Source organism: Rhinolophus ferrumequinum, chromosome 21 (assembly GCF_004115265.2).
Source record: "Rhinolophus ferrumequinum isolate MPI-CBG mRhiFer1 chromosome 21, mRhiFer1_v1.p, whole genome shotgun sequence".
In the NCBI taxonomy this organism is placed as follows: Eukaryota; Metazoa; Chordata; class Mammalia; order Chiroptera; family Rhinolophidae; genus Rhinolophus; species Rhinolophus ferrumequinum.
The window spans coordinates 18,147,784-18,171,078 of record NC_046304.1 but is presented as its reverse complement, the minus strand read 5'-3'; the positions used below and the strand labels follow the sequence as shown (position 1 = coordinate 18,171,078).

Below are 23,295 nucleotides of genomic sequence, written 5' to 3'. Positions count from 1 at the left end.
GAAATACATGGGCAGAGCCTTTATTGTGGTTTCTATGGGAAGGAACAGGCGAGACAGGATAAGCAAGTTTAGGATTAGCTAGTTTCAGCAGGCTCTGGAGTATAGGGGCTATCCTTAGTGGTCTGGTACTTGGCCCTGCAGTGATGAGCGCAGGGGACAGGAGGCCCAGAGTGTGAGGTCATTGGAGATACGGGCTCTGGATTGGTGGTTTGTATATGTTAAGACGTGCTTGTTTACTCTCTGTAGGAATTAGCTGTATCTGGGAGTAGCAGGCCTTTTTTGTTAAGGCCCCAGATGTCAAAGCATCAAATTACGGCATGCAAAAAGGCATGAGTGATATATACAGAGGTGCCCCCAAAAATGTATACACATTTTAAGAAAGGAAAAAACTGTATTAAAATTATGCTGAAGGTAACCACTTTGAGCACCTCTTGTAATTGCAGAAGTCAAACATGACATGTATTCATCTTTTGTTATTGGAATATATTGAGTATTACAATTTTGATACAGGTTTTTTCCTTAAAATGTATATACATGTTTTTGGTACCCTCTGTATATATTTTTCCTCTATTAACTTTTCGATTATGTATTTCTATTTTTTTATTGCCATAGAGATTATAATATATATTCTTGATTTATTATAGTTAAATTAGCACTTTTACCACTTCTCAAAAACAATGTAAAAAACCTTATAGTATTTCAACTGTCTTCCTCCTGTTTGTGCAATTTTTCTTATATATTTTTTAAAAGTCTCTCTGATATCCTCCATTGAGTATTTGTATACTGTTATTCTCTGAAGGAGTCTAGTCTCTAAAGCCTTGCCTGCATATGTTGCTCTCCAATAGTTTCATACAATTGTTTTACATACATTGCCTGCTTTGTAGTTGTTTTGGCTTCAGGGATAATCTAACACAAGCATCGTGACAAGAATTAGTATTGAAATTTCCCTTGGTTAATATTATTTGCACTCGCATGGACTTTTCATATGTCCTTCTGTAAAATATGGTTTTTTGGAGCATTTGGTCTTTCATCGTTAATACTGAAAAGTACAGAATTTCAGCAGGCTTTCTCTCTTTTTTAGACCTTCCCATATGATCTGTCCAGTGGTGGAAGTAATATTATTGTCCTTTTCCTTTTATTAAAGGGACTGAATTAAATCCATATTGGCAAAATATCAGTGATTTAAAGTTTTTAAATAAAACTATAAAATTGTATTATCCCAAAGCCAGAACTTGTCAGGAGTCTTTGGTGAAGTGTACGACTGAAGTGGGTACGTTTCAGTTAAGGTTATAATGGAAACTGAGGATGTGATCAGAGAAAAGGTAAAAAGGAAAGACAAGGGAGCCTCCTACACCATACTAAGAAATGTGGGCCCTATTCTGAAGTCTTGAGAGAGCCACTGAAGTGCAACAGAAATCCATTTGTAATATAGAAAGTTTATTTTTGTAGCAGTGTGGAGGAAAGATTGCATATACCAAAAATCAAAGAAGGGAGGCTGAGTATGAAGCTTTTGTAATTATTCAGGAAAGAAATGCTGAGAGCTTAAACTAGATATTGTCAGTGAGGGTGCAAAATACACATTTTTAGAATTAAAATTTAAATTGATAAACTCAAGAGAACTTGTTTTTTAACAGGTAAGAAGGTGTGCATTGTAGTTCCTCACCTGTGGAAAAGAATTTGGGGAAGAAGGAGGTGATTCTCTAATGCTTAGACCTCCTCATGCAATAGTTTCTGGGGTTGTCCTACCCAGGCTGGATTATTTCAGAGAAGTGTGATTGATTAGGAGAGAAAGTCTCATAATCTCAGAAGTAAGGATCTAAGAGAGCAACAAAAGCAAATTAGTATAAGCTAGTTATCAGGAGTTGTCGCTGGAGAGACCTGGTGATTAAATACAATGTGCAATCCTGGATTGGAAAAAAATTCCTATAAAGAACATTAATGAGATAGTTGGTAAAATTTGAATATGGACTATATATGCACTGGATAACAGTGTTATATCAATGCTAAATTTCCTAAATTTGACAATTGTACTGAGGTTCATTCAAGAGAATGTTCTTATTCTCTGGAACTATATGAAGTAGTACTTTGGAACCACGGCTGAGAAGTGTACTCTCAAATCCTCTTCAGTAATAAAATAATGATAATGTAATGATAACAATATGTATCTTTAGATAGACAGTTTAAAAGCAAATGTAGCAAAATGTTAATGAAGAAGATTTCTCTATAAGTAGGGGCCAGGAAACTACAGCCTGGGTTTATTAATCCAGCCTGTGAACTATTTTTGCTCAGCTTCCAAACTAAGAGTGGTTTTTACATTGAAAAAATAATGTGCAATAGAAAAAGAAGGATATGTATTTGGCCCACAAAGCCTAAAATATTTAATATATCGCTCTTTATAGAAAAAGTTTGTGACTTTTGACAAGGCATAAAGGTTCACTGTGCTATGCCAACTTTGCTGTACGTTTGACAGATTTGTATAATAAAACGAAGGTGGAAACAAAAAAGCTGATTTAGGAAGTCAAGAAACCTAGGTACAGGTTAGGACAATCCCAGGAGCCATTGCATGAAAGCTTAGAGGAGTCAGGCAACTGCTCTGAGCGGTGTTTTCTGTTGTCTTGATGTCTAGGAAACATGCACCTGTAGATAAGTCAAGTTTGAATGTAGCCCAGAATTGAATATTTTTGCTGTAATTCCATTTCTAGGTCACTAACCTTCATATTTTGTGGTATCAGACAAATCCATGTGGAGTGTATGTGTCTGCATGTTGCATATGTGAGTGTGTGCACATGAATGAGTGCTTTTCTTTTTGTGTCCTCTCACCAGGACAGGGCGAAAGGTACAGTGTCTGTCTATGGAGTATACAGAGCAAGGACACTTTTCAAATTCTTTTAGATGATTGAAAATAGTTCATATAATGTATTTCTGAATTTTCATTAATAGGCAGCGAGGATCACCCTAAATTTAAAAATACTCTAATTGAGCCAGTTCTGGTGGCTGTCTCATCAGCCAAGCTAATCAAGGACTAGTATCGAAAGTATTTGAAACCAAACCAGAGTTAGATGTCCAAAAGAACCACTATCTCTAGATTGCCAGGAAAATAAAAATTCTCTTTTAGTTTCCAGTACTTAAATAGAACCAATATGATGTCAGTAGGTGGGCCACAGAACACTGGCCTGGGAATCAGGTAGTGCCAACAAATGTGGCAGAACACGTATGACCCCAGTGAAGTCATTTATCTATGTTAGAAAAGCTTTTCTCTTCATTTTAAAAAATGAGATGAATACTACTTTGTATTCTTTTAGGGACTTGGAAAGTTTTATATTTTCAATGGTTATAGCAAATATTTTAGTGTTGTAAGAAAAAAATAATAAATACACAAAAGAAATGTAGAAAGACCATTTACATATAATTAATTGATATGGTGACTTCAAATCATTCGTATTACTGTGTTTCCCTGAAAATAAGACACATCAGCTCTAATGTGTCTTTTGGAGCAAAAATTAATATAAGACTCGGTCTTATTTTACTATAATATAAGACCGGGTATAATATATACTATACTATACTATACTATAACATAAGGCCGGGTCATATATTAATTTTTGCTCCAAAATATGCATTAGAGCTGATGATCTGGCTAGGTCTTATTTTCGGGGAAACACGGTACGTTCATTAAAATAATTCCCAAATGGATCTTCATAGACAGTTTCCTGGTTTGAAAAAAAATGATTGATTGTATTTGTTTTCTTTTTCCTCTCCTTTTTTGCTCTTGAAAGAATCAAGTTTGTCTTTGGGCCTACAGCCAATTTTATCTTTATTCTTATTCTCGGGCGGTGGGTACAATACATGTAGTATTGTACTCTTCTTTAATTACTCATAGCTCCTTTAATTCTGTTGTACGTTGTACATTTTTATGTATACAAACACTTAAAAAAATTTTTTTCTCTCTCCTGTTATCTTATTCTATTAGAAGAATATCCTATTCTCTTTTCAGTTCATTTGTTAATACTAATCACTTCACGGAAAAAGTAGAAATCATGGTTCTTCCCTATATCCTTTATACTACTCTTGCTTTATGTATTGCATCTACATAATTATAAACCCACAATTTAGTATCATAATTTTCACTTTAAACAGTCATATGTATTTTAAAGACTCTTAAGAGCAAGAATAGTTTTTAAATTTATCCACATATTTACCATATTTACTGTGTTGTACACAACATGATTGTTTACTTTGGAAAATCCCAAACAATCTGTAAAAGGACTTGCAGAATAGGTGAGTTTAACAAGGCTGCAGGATATAAGATCAATAAACAAAAATCCATTGTGTTTCTATTATGTCAGCAGTGAACAACTAGAATTTCTTATATTCTAAAAGTACTTCTTACAGTACCCCCAAAATGAAATACTGGAGTATAAATCCAACAAAAAAGGTACAAGATTTGTATACTGCAAACGATAAAACACTAATTTAAAAAAATCAAAGAAGACCTAAATAAGTGAAGAGATATATTGCGCTGATGGATTGGAAGACTAAATACTGTCATGCTATCAGTTATCTCGAAATTGATGTACAGCTTCAATGCAGTCCCAATCAAAATCCCAACAGGCTTTTAAAAATAGATATTGACAAGCATATTTTAAAATCTTATAGAAAGGCAAAAGAACTAAAATAGACAAAAACAATTTTGAAAAAGAGAACAAGTTAAAGAACTCACTATCTGATTCTGAAACTTACTATAAACCTATAGTAATTAAGATATTATGATATTGTTGAAAGGATAGATATATAAATAAATAAAACAAAATAAGAGTCCAGACATAGACCCACACAAATATAGTCAACTGATTTTTGACAGGGGTGCAGACAATTCAATGAAGAAATTCAACAAATAGTGCCAGAGCAACTAGACATCCATATGCATAAAAGTAAACTTTGACTCACACCTTACATAAAAACTAATGCAAAGTGGATCATAGTCTAAATGTAAAGCACAATACTAAAAAGCTTCTATGATAAAAATATAGGAGAAAAATCTTTATTACCCTGAATTATGCAGAGTTCATAGATAGGATACCAAAAGCATTATCCACAAAAAACAAAGCTTATAAATTGAACTTTATCAAAATTTAAAACTTTTGCTCTCTGAAAGATACAGTGAAGAGAATGAAAAGGAAAGCCACAGACTGGCAGAAAATGTTTGCAAGTCACATATTCAACAACGAATTTGTATCCAGACCATAAAGAATTCTCAAAACTCAAAAATAAGAATTGAGCAAAAGGTCTAACTAAACACATCACACACACACACACACACACACACACACACACACACACACAAAATACAGTTGGTCAATAAAAATATGAAAAGATGTTCAACATTAGTAGTCCTCTAGGGGATTACAACTTAAGACCACAGTGAGATATCACTACACCCCTATTAGAATGGCTGAAAAAGAAAGACAAGAAGAAAGAAATATAGGCAGTATTAAGTGCTAGTGAGTGTGTGGAGCCATTGCAAATCTCATGCAAAATGGTCTTGTTGCTGTGGAAAACAGTTTGGCAGTTTTTTAATTAAAGTGAAACATACCATTATATGACCCAGCATTCCCACTCCTAGATATTAATCCAAGAGAAATGAAAACTCAAGTTCACACAAAAACCTGTATGTAAATATTGATGGTAATTTTATTCATAATTGCCAAAAATTTTGATTTACTTCAATGTGTACATCACAAAGAGTGAATTTTACCTTAATTCATTTAAATGTTCATTAAAAGAAAAAAGCTATGATATAGGGAAAACCCAAATGGAATACAGACTGTAACAAATGAACCTAACTGTATTATAAATAACATAAACACAGAGAAGTGGGTGGGAAGGAAAAGAACTAATCTTAAGTTATTTTGGAAGCAATATTTTGGCTCAATACTCTCAAAGCTAAAGACAAAACGAACTGTAGTTACTTTGTTTCTCACAGGGATGTGGTTTAGCAGTTCTGAAACTAGTGTATATATGTAGATTTAAGTAAATAAGTAAATTTATTGTAGATTATGAGAACCAGTTTTCTTCCTGTCCAAGAAAGAAGCAAATTCCTTATTTGTACGTAAGGAAAGGGAGAAGGCTAGAAATAACCCTGTGGTGATGGACTGGAATTGGAAGTTTCAGCAGGAACTTGTCTCTCTCTGGCATGCGCGCGCGCTTTCTCTTTCTCTCTCTCTCTCTCTCTCTCTCACACACACACACACACACAGAAATACACATATATAACAAGAATAAAAATTCCTTATAATAAATATAAAAGTACTAAGGCAAATAATTGTTGCAGCTGAGATCTACTGATAGAAATATGGAATCAGGGAAGGTAAAAAAGAACCCTTATGGGATTGGATAGGAATTGGAAGTATTAATATGAACTAATTAATTAGCTCTATCTTCTGCAAGACTCTAGTTCAGGGGTGTCCAAACTGCGGCCCGCGGGCCAACTGTGGCCCACAATCCATTTTTAATTGGCCCGGAGCAAATTCCAAAAATATATTTAGTTTACTTAAACCAGGTGAGGCAATACGTACTTCACCTTGAGTGAGTGGCCCGGCTCTTTTTGTATTTTACCGCATATGGCCCTTGGTGAAAAACATTGAAAAAAGTTTGGACACCCCTGCTCTAGTTGCAATAAGCATGCTGACACTTTGGTAGCAATAAGCATACTTAGTACTCAGATCTTGAATTCCTCACTAAAAAGAACAAGAGCTTCTTGGAGGAATGGCTCATTCTACTGTGGGGGCAGGGAACATAAAAAGATAAGCCTTAGAACATCTTGATGTTGACAGAAAGATGTTGACATCTTTCTGACATCTTTCAACAAGATGTTGCAGAAAGTTAAAAAAATCCTTTTTAAAAAAAAGATGGGGTCCGTCAATGGACACTGGAGCCAGCTTGAAGAGGCTCCCACTGGCTAAATGTGGAACAATTTGAGCCTCAATATAAAGATAGTAATGGATTATAAGCCATCAAATAAAATAGGAATCCATAATTTCCATATGGATGAGGAAGGGATGGATGAAAAGGGAGGCCTCTTCTTTAGAATGCTGACTGATAAATGGTAGTTTTGGAAAATATCAGCATTTTGTAATCATAGAAAATTGTTTGGGACTAGAATTTTAAATGGTTGCTAAATCCAGGGGGAAAGTTTGATGAGCAAGATGTTTACATGATGAGAGATACATCATTTAAAAGTATCTCTCCACAGATTGTTGCTTAGATACACCGTAGGAGACAGTTACTATACACATATATATTGGAAAAAAACAGGTGGCACCTTCGGTGGGTGATGAAAATTAGTAATACCAATGTGGAACAGACAGACATTGTATACCTCCAGATATGATACCCTGAAAAGGACACAATATGACTCTCGTACTATTTTGTCCAGGGATGTATACAACCAGGATCTAATCTTGAAGGAATGTCAGACAAGTACAAATTTAGTAGCATTCTATAAAATTCGATGGTATATTCTTTAAAACTGCCAGTATAATGAAAGACAAAGGTTAAGGAATTGTTCTAGATTAGAGGAGACTAATGAGACATGATAAGTAAGCACAATAAGTGATCCTGAAGGGAGGAATAAACATATTTATTGACATTAAATATTTTTATTTTTTCGTTTTTTAGACATGATAAGCAAAATTCATATCTCCTTTTAACTTGATCACTTAATTTTAATTTAATATATTACTACTAGTGAGTTTGGACTTGAATAAATTACAGTCACTTTTAAATTTAACTTATTATTTAAAAACAGTTTTAGATTTGTAGAAGATTTTATAATAATAGTAAAAAGTTTTCCCCCATAACCTTCACCCAGCTCCCGTAATGGTAACATGTTACATAACCATGATACATTTATCAAGACTAAGGAATCAACACTGATACAATACTACTAACTAAACTTTATTCAGACTTTCCCAGTTTTTTCACTTTTTCTGTTCTCAAATCTAATCCAGGATACATTTAGTATACCCATTTTTAAATCAAGCTTTATCTTAGGCTAATTAAAAGTGTAGCTGTTTAATGCAAAACAATGAAATTGGGCCCTTAGCTCATACCATATAGAAAAATTAACTTAAAATGAATCAAAGACCTAAATGTAACCGTTAAAACCATAAAACTCTTAGAAGAAAACATAGTACTAAATCTGAATGCCTTGGTTTTGGCAAAGGATTCTTAGATGTGATACCAAAAGCATGTGCAGCAACAAGAATTAGATAAATTAGACTTAATCAAAATTAGAAATTTCTATGCTTCAAAACAGTGAAAAAACAACCTGTAGAACAAGAAAAAATACTTATAAATCATGTATCTGGTAAGGAACTTGTGTCTTGAATATATAAGGAAGTCTTACAACTCAGTAATAAAAAAGACAACACAATTTAAAAATGGGCAAAGGATCTAAATTGACATTTCTCCAGAGAAGATGTACAAATGACCAAGCAGCACATGAAAAGATACTCCACTTCATTAGTCATGAATCTTGAAAACACTGTGCTAAGTGAAAGAAGCCAATCACAAAAGACCACATATTGTATGCTTCCATTTATGTGAAATGTCCAGAATGGGCAAATCTCTAAAGAGATACCAAGTAGATTAGTTGTTGCTTAGGGCTGAAGGGGTGGGGAAAAGGGATAGGAGGGTGATAGCTGAAGGATATGGTTGGTTGTTTTTATTGTTTTAACAGAGAAAAAATTTTATTGTGGTAAAATACATATAACATAAAATTTACCATTTTAATCATTTTTAAATGAGGAATTTGGAGTTTCTTTTTGAAGTGATGTAAGTTCTAAAACTGACTGTAGTCATGGTTGCATATATCTGTGAATATACTAAAAGCCATTGAATTGTACACATTGAAATGGTGAGTTTTATGGTATGTAAATCGTATTTCAATAAAGCTGTTATAAAAGAATATAGCTGTTTAAAACCTATTGATTAAAATCAAGGGGCTCACAGATAGATAACCAGAGAACATTTTGGAAAAATAAATCCATATTCAAGCAAGACTTACATGGATAGATCCACTTCACCCTTTACAATAAGTGGTGCAAGTTTCCATTAACCAATCCACTAGTAATTGAAATTGGAATGTTATTAGCTGTTCCCAGAACCCACTTAAGAGAGTCTTTTTTTCTTAAGCAACTCTAGTGAGGTATTAATTTATATATATAATATATGCTGTCTTTATTTTTTTAACAAGTTTTTTAAAGCATAAATTACATTAAGTTCCCCAATTTCAAGGGTACATTTCATTGATTTTTAGTAAATATGAGTTTTGCAGTCATCACCATAATCTAATTTTAGAACATTTTATTTTTGGGAATTCATTAAAGTCTGAACTGAACATGAGTTCTTTCTACAGATGATTTGAGATGGTTCTGACCCTTTTACTGAACTCATTTTAAATATTTTCAGCTATTCTCTTGTGCCTTTTTAATATAAATTATCCTTTTTTAAAACACATAATGAGACTTTGGCTCTTGTTTCCCAAATTGTTAACTATTATGTTTCTGTTGTATTTTTAATACTTTTTCAGAATTTCCACAAGTCGTAAATAATACTTGTGATAGTATTTTAGCAGTCTTATCTTAATTCCGATTAGGAGTTGTTTACAATAGGCATGATTTATCATGTTGAGGAATTACATTTCTAATTGGGGTTTTTAAGAGTTTGGCCTTCCCTATAATTGAATACATTTAGAGTAGGGATCTTCCTGTATTTTCACCTTATATTATGTTATATTGTTACATATATTAATTATATTATTTCGTATCATATCCCTCCCTTTGACTTTTTTAAAAATGTGGTGAATTATTAAATGTTTTCCTAGTATCAAAATCTTTTGCAGTTCTGTGATTACAATATGTTTTATCCAAATGAGAGTTTCTTTTAATGCCCTGTAATATTTGGTTTTTAAATTTTACTTAGAATTCTCTTGTGTATATTTAAAAATGAAATTGGTACCTAACTTTCTATTTTGTGCTGTTTGTGAAATTTTAGTTATTGGTTATACTGGCTTCATAAATTTAATGGCATAGCTTTCTTGTTTCTCTTATGTCCTGGAAAATTCGCCTGGTGAAACTATTTTCCACTTAAGATTATTTTAAAGATAATTTATTGGTATTCTTTTCAGTCTGCCACCATTGCTTGTTTTACTCACATTTTCTTCTTTAGATCAGTTTTGATAATTTATTCTTTCCCAGAAAATTGTTCATTGCATTGAGATTTCAAAATTTATTACCATAGACTTGTATATACTAGTCTTATTTTGTCTCTTTGTTTATAGTACTATTCAAATTTCTATATTTTCCTCTTAACAAGATTACTCAAAAATAAGCCTACTTTTTTTTTTCTTTCCAAAGTACCAGCTCTTGGATAATTTGATAATATAGTTACTATTTTTTTAATGTTCTTTAAAAACAGTTCTGATGTCCTTTTTGACATGGTAGCTTATAAATGCTTTTATTCTCAGAGAAATGATTGCTGAGATTTACAATGGTTTTGTTTTTTTAGGCACGAGACGTGCGTACCAATGAAGTGGTGGCTATCAAGAAAATGTCTTATAGTGGAAAGCAGTCTACTGAGGTAAGTGTGAAAAAAAAATTATATATATATATATGTTCTTTAAATATTAGAGAAAGACATACCATTTTTAATTAGGAATAGGTGGGAATTTTTCAAAAAAGTATAACATACATAAAGAAAAGTGTACAAATATTAAGTGTATATCTCAGTGAAATTTCTTTCACATTTTGAATGTACCCATTTAACTTGTATCTAGAGCCATAAACAGAGCATTACTGGCATCCCAAAAACCTCCCAACTTGTGCCCCCTGCTTTTAATTTTTTAAATTGTGTTTTAATATATTACTTTATTATAGATTATCAGTTTCTAAAATAGTAAACTAAAATAAGATGTATTTGACAGTAAATATATTGGATATAATTTTTTAATGGTTTAGAGATTGTTTAAGCACTGTTTTAAACAAAATTTAAACAAGAGGCAGTATATATCTATCTAGTCTGAAAAACAGGCAGTGTATAATAATCTGAAAAACCAAAATATAAAATTATTGATACTATGTTGAATATACTTTAGTTTGCTAATATTCTGATTAGTTCTTTTGAAATTATATTTATTCCATTTAATTGCATGAATTTATTTTATAAAATGTAGTCTACTTTCTAAATCTAGGCTCTGTCCATCTTTAATTTATAAAAAAATTAATTTTTTAAATTATGATGGACAAATAATTTATTTTATTTTTTTAAATTTGGGAACAGTGTGTTTCTCCAGGGCCCATCAGCTCCAAGTCAAGTCGCTGTCCTTCAGTCTAGTTGTGGAGGGGGCAGCTCAGTTCCAAGTCCAGTTGCCGTTTTCAATCTTTAGTTGCAGGGGGTGCAGCCCACCATCTCATGTGGGAATTGAACCGGCAACCTGTTGTTGAGAGCTCGTGCTCCAACCAACTGAGCCATCCAGCCACCCCCAAACTTTTAATTATTTTTAACTGTGGTAAAATACATAATACAAAATTTACCATCTAAACCATTTTTAAGTGTACAGTTCAGTGGCATTAAGGACATTCACATTGCTGTACAGCCATCACCACCATTCATCTCCAGAAATCTTTTCATCTTGCAAAATTGAAACTCTATACCCATTAAACAGTAACTCCCCATTCCCTCCTCCCCTCAGCCCCTGGAAATTACCATTCTACTTTCTGTCTCTATGAATTTTACTATAGGTTAACTCATATAAGTGAAATAATGTAGTATTTGTCCTTTTGTGATTAGCTTATTTCACTTGACATAATGTTCTTAAAGCTCATTCATGTTTTAGTACGTGTCAGAATTTCCTTTTTAATAATGAATAATAGTCGTGTGTGTGTGTGTGTGTGTGTGTAAAACATCACATTTTGTTTATCCATTCATTCGTCTGTCAATGGACACTTAAGTTACTTCACCCCTTGGTTATTGTGAATAATGCAGCTATGAACATGGATATACAAATATTTCTTTGAATCCCTGCTTTCAGTACTTTTGGTTTTATGCCTAGAGGTTGAATTACTGAATCAGTCTTTAATTTCAAGTTTACTTTTATTTTATTCACAATTCTATAGCACAACTTTAGAACTAGTTTTCACAGGCAGACTTGTGCTGTGTTGGAGTCTGGTTAGTCACACGTAAAACAAAAAGTTTCAATTTGGGCATCATCTTTGCATATCTAAAATTAGTGTTCTTCATGAAAGTTTTTTTACGTTGAAGAATACAGGTTTTTGTTTTGTTCTGTTTTGAGTTTGCCTTCCAGGGCATTCAAATTTGAAACTTAAAGCTCATGAAACATTTTCTGAGTTTAGCGTCTTATATCTTACACATTTTATATAAAACACTGTGAACCTATTTTGCTATATTTTGTTGAAGGCTTGTGAAATAACATAGGAGATATATGATCTTAAATTCTAGCACAAAATGTTTCTTAAAGTTTTCTGTTATGCTAGTTTTCCTACCTTTACCAACTCAGTGGTAAAGTTAGAAAAAACTAAAACAAGAACAAAAAACATTCCTGCTTCTCATCCAATACCTACTAAGCCTATAGACCCAAGTTCCTGTATTTTTAGAGTTCCCCGGTTGCTTAAGAGTAGTAACTATGTTTAGGATATGGCCTAAGTATATTGTTTATGGCCAATGTTTTATCTGTGTGGCCTGGTAGGTGTCAGTGAGCAATGCTGTTAGTAAAATATATAGGAAAATGTTTTCATACTACTTGTTTTTTTCTATGAATTTTCCTACTGTGTTTCCCCAAAAATAAGACCTAGCTGGACCATCAGCTCTAGGGCATCTTTTGGAGTAAAAATTAATATAAGACCGGTCTTATATAAGGCCTGGTTTTATAGTATATGAAAATAAGACCGGCTCTTATATTAATTTTTGCTCCAAAAGACGACTTAGAGCTGATGGTCCGGCTAAGTCTTATTTTCGGGGAAACACGGTATGTAATAACTAATTGTTCATTACCATTTTAGAAAGTGTTCATTTATGAACTTATGTCTCAAGAGTATTTCATTTGAGTTTAAAAAACAAGCAAAACCTTAACATGTGGTAGAAGATAGAGGCCAAAAACACAGTATGTGAACTTTATGGTATGTAAGTTATATGTCACTAAAGCTGCAAATACGAAAGGAAGTTGAATTTTGAAGATTACTAAATATGGTATATAGTTTTCACCAGCATGTGTAGTGTGTGGTTGTAAAATTTTAATAACTCATGATAAATTTTATGAAATTAAAATTTGCCCTACCTTGAATGAAATAATTTTATAAATTATGTAATTGAGTTGTAAACTATATGAATGTAATTTCTTTTAAATTTATTATTTTGACATTTAATCTAAATGCTACAAATAAAACAAAGTTGTACGTTCTCATTAAACCTTAATCTAGTAATTACTTTTTTTCTTATATAAATTTCTAAGGAAAAGCAGCTGTGCATAATTCTTTCCTTTATTCCCCCCCTCCTCCCACAGAAATGGCAGGATATTATTAAGGAAGTCAAGTTTCTACAAAGAATAAAACATCCCAATAGTATAGAATACAAAGGCTGCTATTTACGTGAGCACACAGCATGGGTAGGTATTTGCTCTCCCCTTGCTGTAATTTTAGTTGGTTTTGGCATAGAATTAATTATTTTAAGAATGTCTCAAAATGGTCGTGTGAAGCTTGCAAAAACACCTCGAAATGTTATTTCATACTAAGAAAGGAAGAGCAGCTTTTCCTAGAACTCCTAGGCAATAAGATAATACAGTTTTTGCAAGTTTACTAGAGATTTAGCTGACCTTTATGTATGTGCATGGTAAAATGTTCTCTGACATTTTTTAGTTATTTGTCAAACTACTAAATGGCTTAGCAAACATTGTGAAAACAATTCTATTACTCGAGGATGAACATTATTTTATCTTTTTACATAAATGTATTGTAATCTATTTACCCACAAAGTTTTTGGTGAAGTCTTGGTGAAATTTGAACTGATTATGATTCCTTGGCTGAATAATACTAAAGGTAGAAAATTGATACACTTTATTACAAGAAGTGGAGATTAATTTTGCCCTGTTGTTACCACTGAGGTGACAAGGTAGTGATCCTACACTGAATACTATAGGCATAATAACTGTATCTTCTAAGAGAAAAGCTAAATTTTCTTTAAACAGGAATGAGCCCTTATTTTGAATTAATAAGCCACAGCCAATTACCATTTTAGTGTACCAAACTTAGATTTGGATTTGTAATGTTTTGTGCATTTTTGTCCTGTTTGATTTTGGTGGTCGTGGTGGTTGTGGTGATACTTCTAAACTTGAGGCTGTGGTTAAAGAAAAAGCAGTAACAGTGGGCTGGTTACTTCTCTGCTCTCAAATTTCTCCTCTATAAAACAAAGAGACAATAAGGTCTACCTACCTCATAAGGTAGTTGTGAGGATTAAATTAATATATATAAAATTCCTGGCACATAGGAGGTGCTCCATGTTTGCTTGAAATGAAACATTTAAATTGTAACCTAAGCTTTGTACATATAGTTCCAGAGGACAGTTTTCTGCTTACTAACAATTGTGTTGCTACTGTAGGTTAATAGTAACAATATGTATATTCCTTTATAATTTTAGTAATTATATATGAAATATATATCTTGTACAAGTGATTACATGTTGATATTATAAAAGATTAGTATATCATTGTCTTAACTTTATATATGTATTTAACAAATTGCTAAGTAATAAATATTTATTTTTTTACGGTAAATGATAACTAGAGTGTGTTTTACTTCAAACTATCTTCTTAATCTCCTTGGTAAATTTATTTTATTGCAAATAGAATCTTTTCAATAATGTACTTTAATGCCTTTATATTTTTCTTCCCATATAGCTTGTAATGGAATATTGTTTAGGATCTGCTTCAGATTTACTGGAAGGTAGGTTTCCTTTAGTTATTAAGAAAAAAAGTATTAGCAAAATAAAATGAGAATTCAGTAAGAGCTTTCTTAAATAATGTAAAAACTTTCTAAAAGAGTAAAAACCTTAGCCTTTTCCAGATTCTCAGCATGGTATGCACTCTCCTCACTAAATGTTATGTAGTAGCATAAAATAGGTGAATTTTCTCTCATTATGACTTAACAAGCATTTTTCTGCATTCTTTGTCATTCAGCTTGATCTGTTCCTTCTGTTCAGAATGAAGATATTTGAGAATAAAGGGAGAACTTCTCTTTTGTTACTTTTATTTTTATAATCACCAAATAATTGTTGTATGTTGTTAGTTTGGGAGAAAATCAGCTGTGAGCTATACAGCTAGGCACAACTGTATACTAGTTATAACGTTCAATACCCTTGTTTTATCTTGGGAAGCAAATCCCTTCTTGCTAAATGTGTTTAAAATTGCCCCATATATTAGACATGTATATTTATTTTTTAAAACAAAAATGTTCTATGTAATAATTATTTTCAAATAAATTCTTATTTTAAGTTCACAAAAAGCCATTACAAGAAGTGGAAATAGCAGCAATTACACATGGTGCTCTCCAGGGATTAGCCTACTTACATTCTCATACCATGATACATAGGTAAGCACTTCGAAATTTATCATATATTAACAAGCAAATAGCTCGTTACATTTTTCAACACTGGAACTCATTAACCCTTAAATTTTCGTTGGTTATAGCCAAATAAAAGCTTTCAGTATCTTACAAACTCCTATTTTTTAGATTGTCCATGCTTTAAAAGAGAACATATTTGGTCTCTTTGTTCTGGATAATTTTTATCTTTGTCTACACATGCTGCTGGGCTTTCTGAAATATACTTATGCTGAAGTATGTGCATTTTATAGATTTGGAGTAGAAATTTATAGAATTATTTAATTTGCAAAATGGAAAGGACATTAGGGATTATGTAGTCTTTTTTTAACTTTTACAGATGAAGAAACTGATGCCCCAACTTGTGACCAATTTCCTAACGTTCACAAAGCCGGATAGATTAGACTAAAACTAAACCAAATCTTTTGTCTTCCTGGTAACTCATATGCCAGATTAGTTCCATTGATTCCATGACATGGGCATATAAAGGCTACTTAAGACTCTTTATACTTTTGAGTATTAATCCTTGATAATACTTGATAATAAATAGAAACTTTACGATTATATCATTTTATGATAATTTTTAGCATTGGTACTGGTTTTGCCTGTTTTAGAAGGAAATTAACATTTTTCGATTATATATGTGAACCAGGCAATACATATTGAAACTATATAGTAGAGTTAGTATGAGTTAATAGGTTATCTTTTTTTAGGTAGGATAGTAAAGTCCAAGAGAAACCCACTTGCTAGCAATAAATAAGTGGATAGAAGGGATGGAATTAGAACCTAAGGTTTTCTTAACTTCAAAGTGCATCTCTGATTTTAGAAAACAAACGGAAGGAAAATAGATTTAGAATTATCTGTTACAATACTACAGTGAGAATCGACAAGTGCTTAGAAATAATTTTTTTTTGGAAAGGTTAAGTATATTATGGTACCCTTTGGACATATAATCCTATTATATAAATATCCGTAATTTTCTTAGTTTGTGTGGATAGTATGTTTGCTGATTTTAGAAAAGTAAGCTTGAAAGTAAATTTGGAATCATTGATATTACATTATCACGTGTGTCAATTTTCATTTCATGTTAAGTTATAAGAATTACGCTAAGTTTTGGAAATGATAAAAATAATCCTTTTTTAAAAATTGGGGGCATATTTGTGACAAGAGGGTATTATGCTAAGTGAAATAAGTCATGCAAAGGAAGACAAATACCCTATGGTTTCACTTATATGTGGAATCTAAACAAAACAAAAATACTCATAGAAACAGAGACCAAAAGGATGATTACCAGAAAGGAGGGTGTGGGGATGGGTGAAAAGGGGAAGGGGAACATAGTCAATAATATTGTGATAAGGTTGCACAGTGACAGATATTTACTAGAATTAGTGGGGTGATCACACTATAAGGTATAAAAATGTTGAATCACTATATTGTATACCTGAAACATATAAGTAATGTAAGATTATATACCAACTATACTTAAACTTCAAAAAAAACTTAATGAAAAAAATTGGGGACCTGAATTTCTTTTTTTACATTAAGTGGGGTACTCAGAAATCTTACAATTATGAAGTGGTCAGCTAATTGAATTCTATTTTTAAAACCATTATTTGTACCAATAAACAGGAACTTAAATGTAGACTATATGTTCCAATTACCTATTTTCTATCTTTTGTTTTTACTGCTGTTTTTGTCTTCTTTTTTAGAAAATTGTTCCTGTATATTTATATGAATTCTGTATTTTTTGTTTTCTAATTTGGATCTTAATTCTTACCATCCCAATTAAGAGATTATCCTAGAACTTAATTATTTTGATTTTTTCTTCTCTACTTTACAAATTTTTGTTTGATTTTTAAAAAAATCATATTCAACACAGTCTAATGAAGAAAAAAGAAATAATTTTCTGTGTTCCTTAAACCCAGAGATATCAAAGCAGGAAATATTCTTCTGACAGAACCAGGTCAAGTGAAACTTGCCGACTTTGGATCTGCTTCCATGGCATCTCCTGCCAATTCTTTTGTGGGAACACCATATTGGTAAGAATAGTCCTATCTGGTACTAATCTTCATAATTGAAATAGGCAATGTGTGGTTGTACTTTTTTCAGATGTCTTATCTTTTTCCTGGAAATATAATGCTATTTTGGACATTTTAACTTTAAGCATTACAGTTAATTTCAAATATAGGTTTGGAGTGCTTCCTTTGCATCTCCTGTTTTTTCGTTTGTTCCCTGTATTTTCTTTCCTATTGTTATCTGTATCACATATTGGGTGTGGGACTGAAAAAAATTCAGTAAAATTGAAGTGGGGAGAAGACAGAAATGCTAAGTGGAAATCTGTGTTTTCTCTAGGTTTATATTTACTGTGTATCAGTGATCTTCAGACTAAGAATACCTCAAGACTGGTAGCTAATTTGGAGTTTTGGTTATGTTTTTAAAACATGGAGAATTTCAAGTTTATATAAACATTCACAAGAGTATAATGAAGGCTCACATACCATTCTCTCGTCCCAGCCTGTGTACTCACTCCTCTTCCCTTTTTCTCCACCCCCTAAGTTATTTTGAAGTAAATTCTAGACATCATCTAATTTTAACCATAAGTAACTCAATATTAGTGTAAGCAAAATTGAAGGGAATGATTTTCCAGATCTTCAACTTCTATCCATATGTGTCCTCTTTCTCTGTGTATGCTGTGAGTGGTGTCTTAGGTCCACTACTCTTTTTTTTTCCCCACGTACCTTTCAAATCTCCTTTCTCCTGCTTTATAAAAGAAAGGCTTGTTAGTCATCCTGATAAAATTACATTGATGGATTGCTCTGGGATGTAAAAGCCTCAAAGCTACACCAGAGGGACAATTACAAAATATCTAGCATCTATGAGAAATATTGAGAGTCGGGACACGAACTCTTGGTAAGGCCTTGTGCCTTTCCAGTCATCTCCCTTCCCTTCCTTTTACCCCTTACTTTTTCTTTCTCCCCAATTATTTTCTCTCTTCTTTTTTTCTAGTGTAGAATTCATAACTGAAATGGTTGTCATGGGTACACATTAACATGTTATTTGTATTGAAAAATGAATTCAGACTTTTTCTGGCAGAAATGATTCTGATTTGACTGATTGATATGACCATGAAGACTAGCTTTGCTAATTAAGTTACATGGCAGTGTATTTGATAAATTGAGCTAATTCTGCAGCTTCTAGTTTTAAATGTCTTTAAAGCACATATACAATATACTATATGTGTGTGTACATATGTGTGTATGCAGTGCAACTATCCTTGCAACTATTAAATTTATAAAACTTAGATATCAACTCAAAAATGTGCATGGGGATACATATCTTTTAATAAATTCATTGGAGGTAAATGGATTAAAAAAATTTTGAAGACCACTGCTCTAGAACACCAAACATGTTTTTATGTGGACTCTAGTTTAAATAGAGTCCCCTTCCCATGTATAAAAAAAGGGTTCTGTGAGCAAATAACATTTCTTAATGGCTCCCCTCTTTAGAAATTAATGATTCATATTAGATATTAAGAAGGTCCTGGGAAGTTTTACAATAAAAAACAAAACTACTAGTTTAATTTTTGTTTAACTTAGTAATTTCCCAAACTTACTTCAACATCTTAAAGAACACATTGGAAACACCCTGTTATTGACAATTGAAAGTTTATATTTGTTAATTTGTATATGGTGTATCTGGAACACAGGAAGCAGACACATATTTATGTCTTTACATGCACACATGTATGGGTGCACATACATACACACAGGGGTACCTGTTTACAGCCTTATTGAAGCAGTCAGCAAGTGTATTAAGTGTCTATCTGTGCTTAACACCAAATGCAAATGAAGTGTAAGGTTAAAAGTACCATCAACTACCATCTTCTAGTTGAAGACATGAATTATTGTTTCATTTTATAACCAAGACACCTGTAAGTTTGATAATTGTCTGATTGTTTTAGTTGTGAGCTGCCCTAGCAACTTTTATCACAGAACATTATTCTTATTTGAAAGAAAAACTGACAAACTATTATTGTTCAGTTTTGGTTATTGTGGCAGGTATTTTGTGAAATAAATGGAATGAACTGGTCACTTTAAGGAAAATAACTGCTGGCATTTAGTGCCAATGATAGGATTCGTTTTTTCTAGCAAAAATGAGACTTTTGTAATGGGATCCTGAGACCAAAATGTTTGAGAACCACTGGCCTAAAGGATATACAATATTAGATCTGCAAACTTGAACAGATGCAGAATACAGCCCTGCTCTGGGGCATCCTTCCTTTAGGATGCTGTTATATGATCATGACAGATGGTGAGAATGAGTCTCACACCCTCTGTGCAATGGTAGATATTTACCTTGCAACCTATATTGCATTCATTTCCCATTATAAAAATTCTTATGTCTAGATATATATTGTCTGCAATTTACACAGGTGTTCTCCATGTAGATAGATGGTCATTATATTTTTAATGAATAGTATACATTTTTTTTTTACTGGAATTTAAATGACATTTTGTGTTTTAGGATGGCCCCAGAAGTAATTTTAGCCATGGATGAAGGACAGTATGATGGCAAAGTAGATGTATGGTCTCTTGGAATAACATGTATTGAATTAGGTAAGTATTCTTTTTTATTACCATGTAGTAAGTTTTGATCAATATTTTACCTCAATTTCTGTAGCAAACTATAGGTTTTCATTTTTTATGTCAGTTACTATGGGGAGCAATAAATTTATTAAATTTTTCACTTTGGTGATCTGGTAATTTTTATATAAATATAAATATAAATATAAATATAAATATAAATATATATTTTTATAAATATAAATATATAATATATAAAATATAATATAAATAATATAAATAATATAAATAAATAATAAATAATATAAATAATATAATTATAATAATATAATATATATAATATATATAAATATACAAATATAAATAAATAATAAAATAAATAATATAAATAAAATAAATATAAATATATATAAATATAATTTTTATATAAATATAAATATAAATATAAATATGAATATATATATATATGGTAGGTATGGTAGGTATATTTGCTCTGTTAAATTAGGTCTAAAATAATTTTCCACTGTAGTATTGTTTGACGTATCTATGTCTAACATTAATGAGTACTTGTTAAACACCTAGAATATGTCTCTAATTACTAGATTTATCATCTATAGAAAGTCTGTAAAGCATTCATGAATTACCCCTACCTAGTATATTTATGACCTTGAATTAGGTATGAGAATTAGATGTCAGGCGGCATACCATATTGTAGCAGTTTGATTTTATGCACACATTTTATATTGTCCATAAATGGAACTAATCTTGAGGCAGTAGACCATCATAACTTGACTAACATTCCCGCTGTAAGCGAGCCAGGTGGGTAATTGAACTGTCACTGTAATTAAAAATGATGACTATCTTCTTGCTCTTGATTCCCTCAAGCTTCCCGCCATCAGTCCAATATCTCTTCCTTTTTATCCATCTTACAAGACTATTCCATTAAACTTTATTTAAAAGTGGGAAATATTGGGGATACTTGTTTGAACCATTTTAGTAGTGACCAAGGATGGAAAATAACATATTAAAAGTAAAATTCATGTGTAATTTTGATAAATCATTATCAACAAGGGTTTGTCAGTAGTTTTCTAAAACAAGTAGGGAAATTGAGGTAAAATAAAAGTAAAGCTTATCGGCAGTCACTTTTTTCCTGCACTTATGTACTGCATTTTGGGACTATATTTTCTTTTAATAAATGCTTGGCCTGCTTGGCTTTGTTCACGAGGCTTTTTTCCTACATCCTGGAATGCCTACCCACTCTCCGACAACACACTTAAAAGGGTGTGTGATTTCGAAAGAGAAGATAAAACAGAAAACAAAAACGTTGTGCAAACCTAAGAGGGAAAAATGTGAAGTTTCTGAGAAGAGCCCAAGAGAAAGGAGAGAGTAGAAAAGCAAAACTGGGTCCAGCACTAGGGTTGGAAGAGGGGATCCAAGAGGGACAAGGCAAGTGAGAAAGACCACGTGTCAATAATGGCGGGAAGCTCCCAGGAACAGTGCTTGCTGCATTCCATCACAGTCAGGAGAAAGAAAACAGACCATGTGGGACTATATCAAACTAAAAATTTCTTTCATAGCAAAGGAAACCATCAATAAAACAAAAAGGCATCCTACTGAGTGGGAGAAGATATTTGCCAATGATACATCTATAAGGGGTTAATATAAAAAATTTATTTAAAAACTCAACTCACTGCCAAAAAAAAAATAACCCTATTAAAAAAAGGGAGAGGACATGAAGAGATATTTCTCTAAAGTGGACATGCAGATGGCCAACAGACAGACATAAGAAAACATGCTCAACATCACTAATCATTAGAGAAATGCAAATTAAAAACACAATGAGATACCACCTCATACCTATCAGAATGGCTATCAGCAATAAATCAACAAACAACAAGTGTTGGCAAGGATGTGGAGAAAAGAAAATCTTTGTGCATTGTTGATGGGATTATGGATTGGTGCAGCCATTACGGAAAACAGTATGGAAGGACCTCAAAAAATTGAAAATGGAACTACTTTATGACCCAGCATTTACACTCCTAGGTATCCATCCAAAGAAATCCAAAACACTAATTTAAAAAATATATATGCACCCCTATGTTTATTGCAGCACTATTTACATTAGCCAAGAAACGGAAACAACCAAAATGCCCATCAATAGATAATTGGATAAAGAAACTGTTGTACATTCATACAAAGGAGTATTACTTGGCTATAAAATAGAATAAAATCTTACCATTTGCAAAACATGAAAAAAAAAAGTAAAGCTTATCAATATACAGTACAGGAAATTATAATATCCATTGTAACCAGACTGTTTCTTACGTCTAGCATTTTTCCAAAGTAATCTTTAAATATTTTTGCTTTTGTTAGAATTCCTATATCATTAACCATTCCCTTCAGGCTTTGTATCATATTTATTTAAAGGTTGACAACATCGATAAACAGAGGTTTGGAGATTATCATAATTTCATTCTCTTCTGATCTATTGGTCTCAATTTGAGGTTTATAAAATGTTTCTTTCATTTCAAAGTATGTTTAAGTGTTTGAACTCTATTCTTTTACCCTTGATTCTTCTTACTAGTAGATCCTAGTTAATTTCTTCAGAAACCTGGGTATAAATGTAGAGAAGCTGGTTAATGTACTTTGCCGATGGGGTATTTTTACATACTGTGCCCCTTGGTGATAGTGAAATTGCATTAATGGTCCTGTTAGATATCATTGGTGTATTTTAATATTTAGTTGATTAGACAGTATTAATTGGCTAATTTTACTGCTCAGAAAAAAATGTCTGAACTATGCAGTTTTTGTGAAATGGCTTATTTTTCTAGGCTTTCTAGCTTTTGATTATAGTTCATAAAATGGAATTCCTTCACAGTGAGAGTTTTTAGACTTATAACAAAGCAACCTCACAAGATGTGACTCCCTTTACATAATTTTAAATGAGTAACACAGTAGAGTTTTGGCATACATTTGTCATTTTCAACATTTTAAATCTGTCATAATCACTTTTTAAGATTTTACTGACACATGTTTTGAATTAT

General features: G+C 32.1%; 1 protein-coding gene across 1 annotated transcript in view; it reads left to right on the top strand.

The window, feature by feature from the left end:
- TAOK1 (TAO kinase 1) overlaps positions 1–23,295 on the top strand; it is a 145,541-nt gene that overhangs the window by 69,258 nt on the left and 52,988 nt on the right. The window contains exons 3-8 of the mRNA XM_033089191.1: positions 10,570–10,641; positions 13,580–13,681; positions 14,969–15,014; positions 15,563–15,659; positions 17,594–17,707; positions 20,193–20,284. Coding sequence (XP_032945082.1) covers positions 10,570–10,641; positions 13,580–13,681; positions 14,969–15,014; positions 15,563–15,659; positions 17,594–17,707; positions 20,193–20,284 — 523 coding nt within the window. The remainder of the gene's footprint in view (positions 1–10,569; positions 10,642–13,579; positions 13,682–14,968; positions 15,015–15,562; positions 15,660–17,593; positions 17,708–20,192; positions 20,285–23,295) is intronic.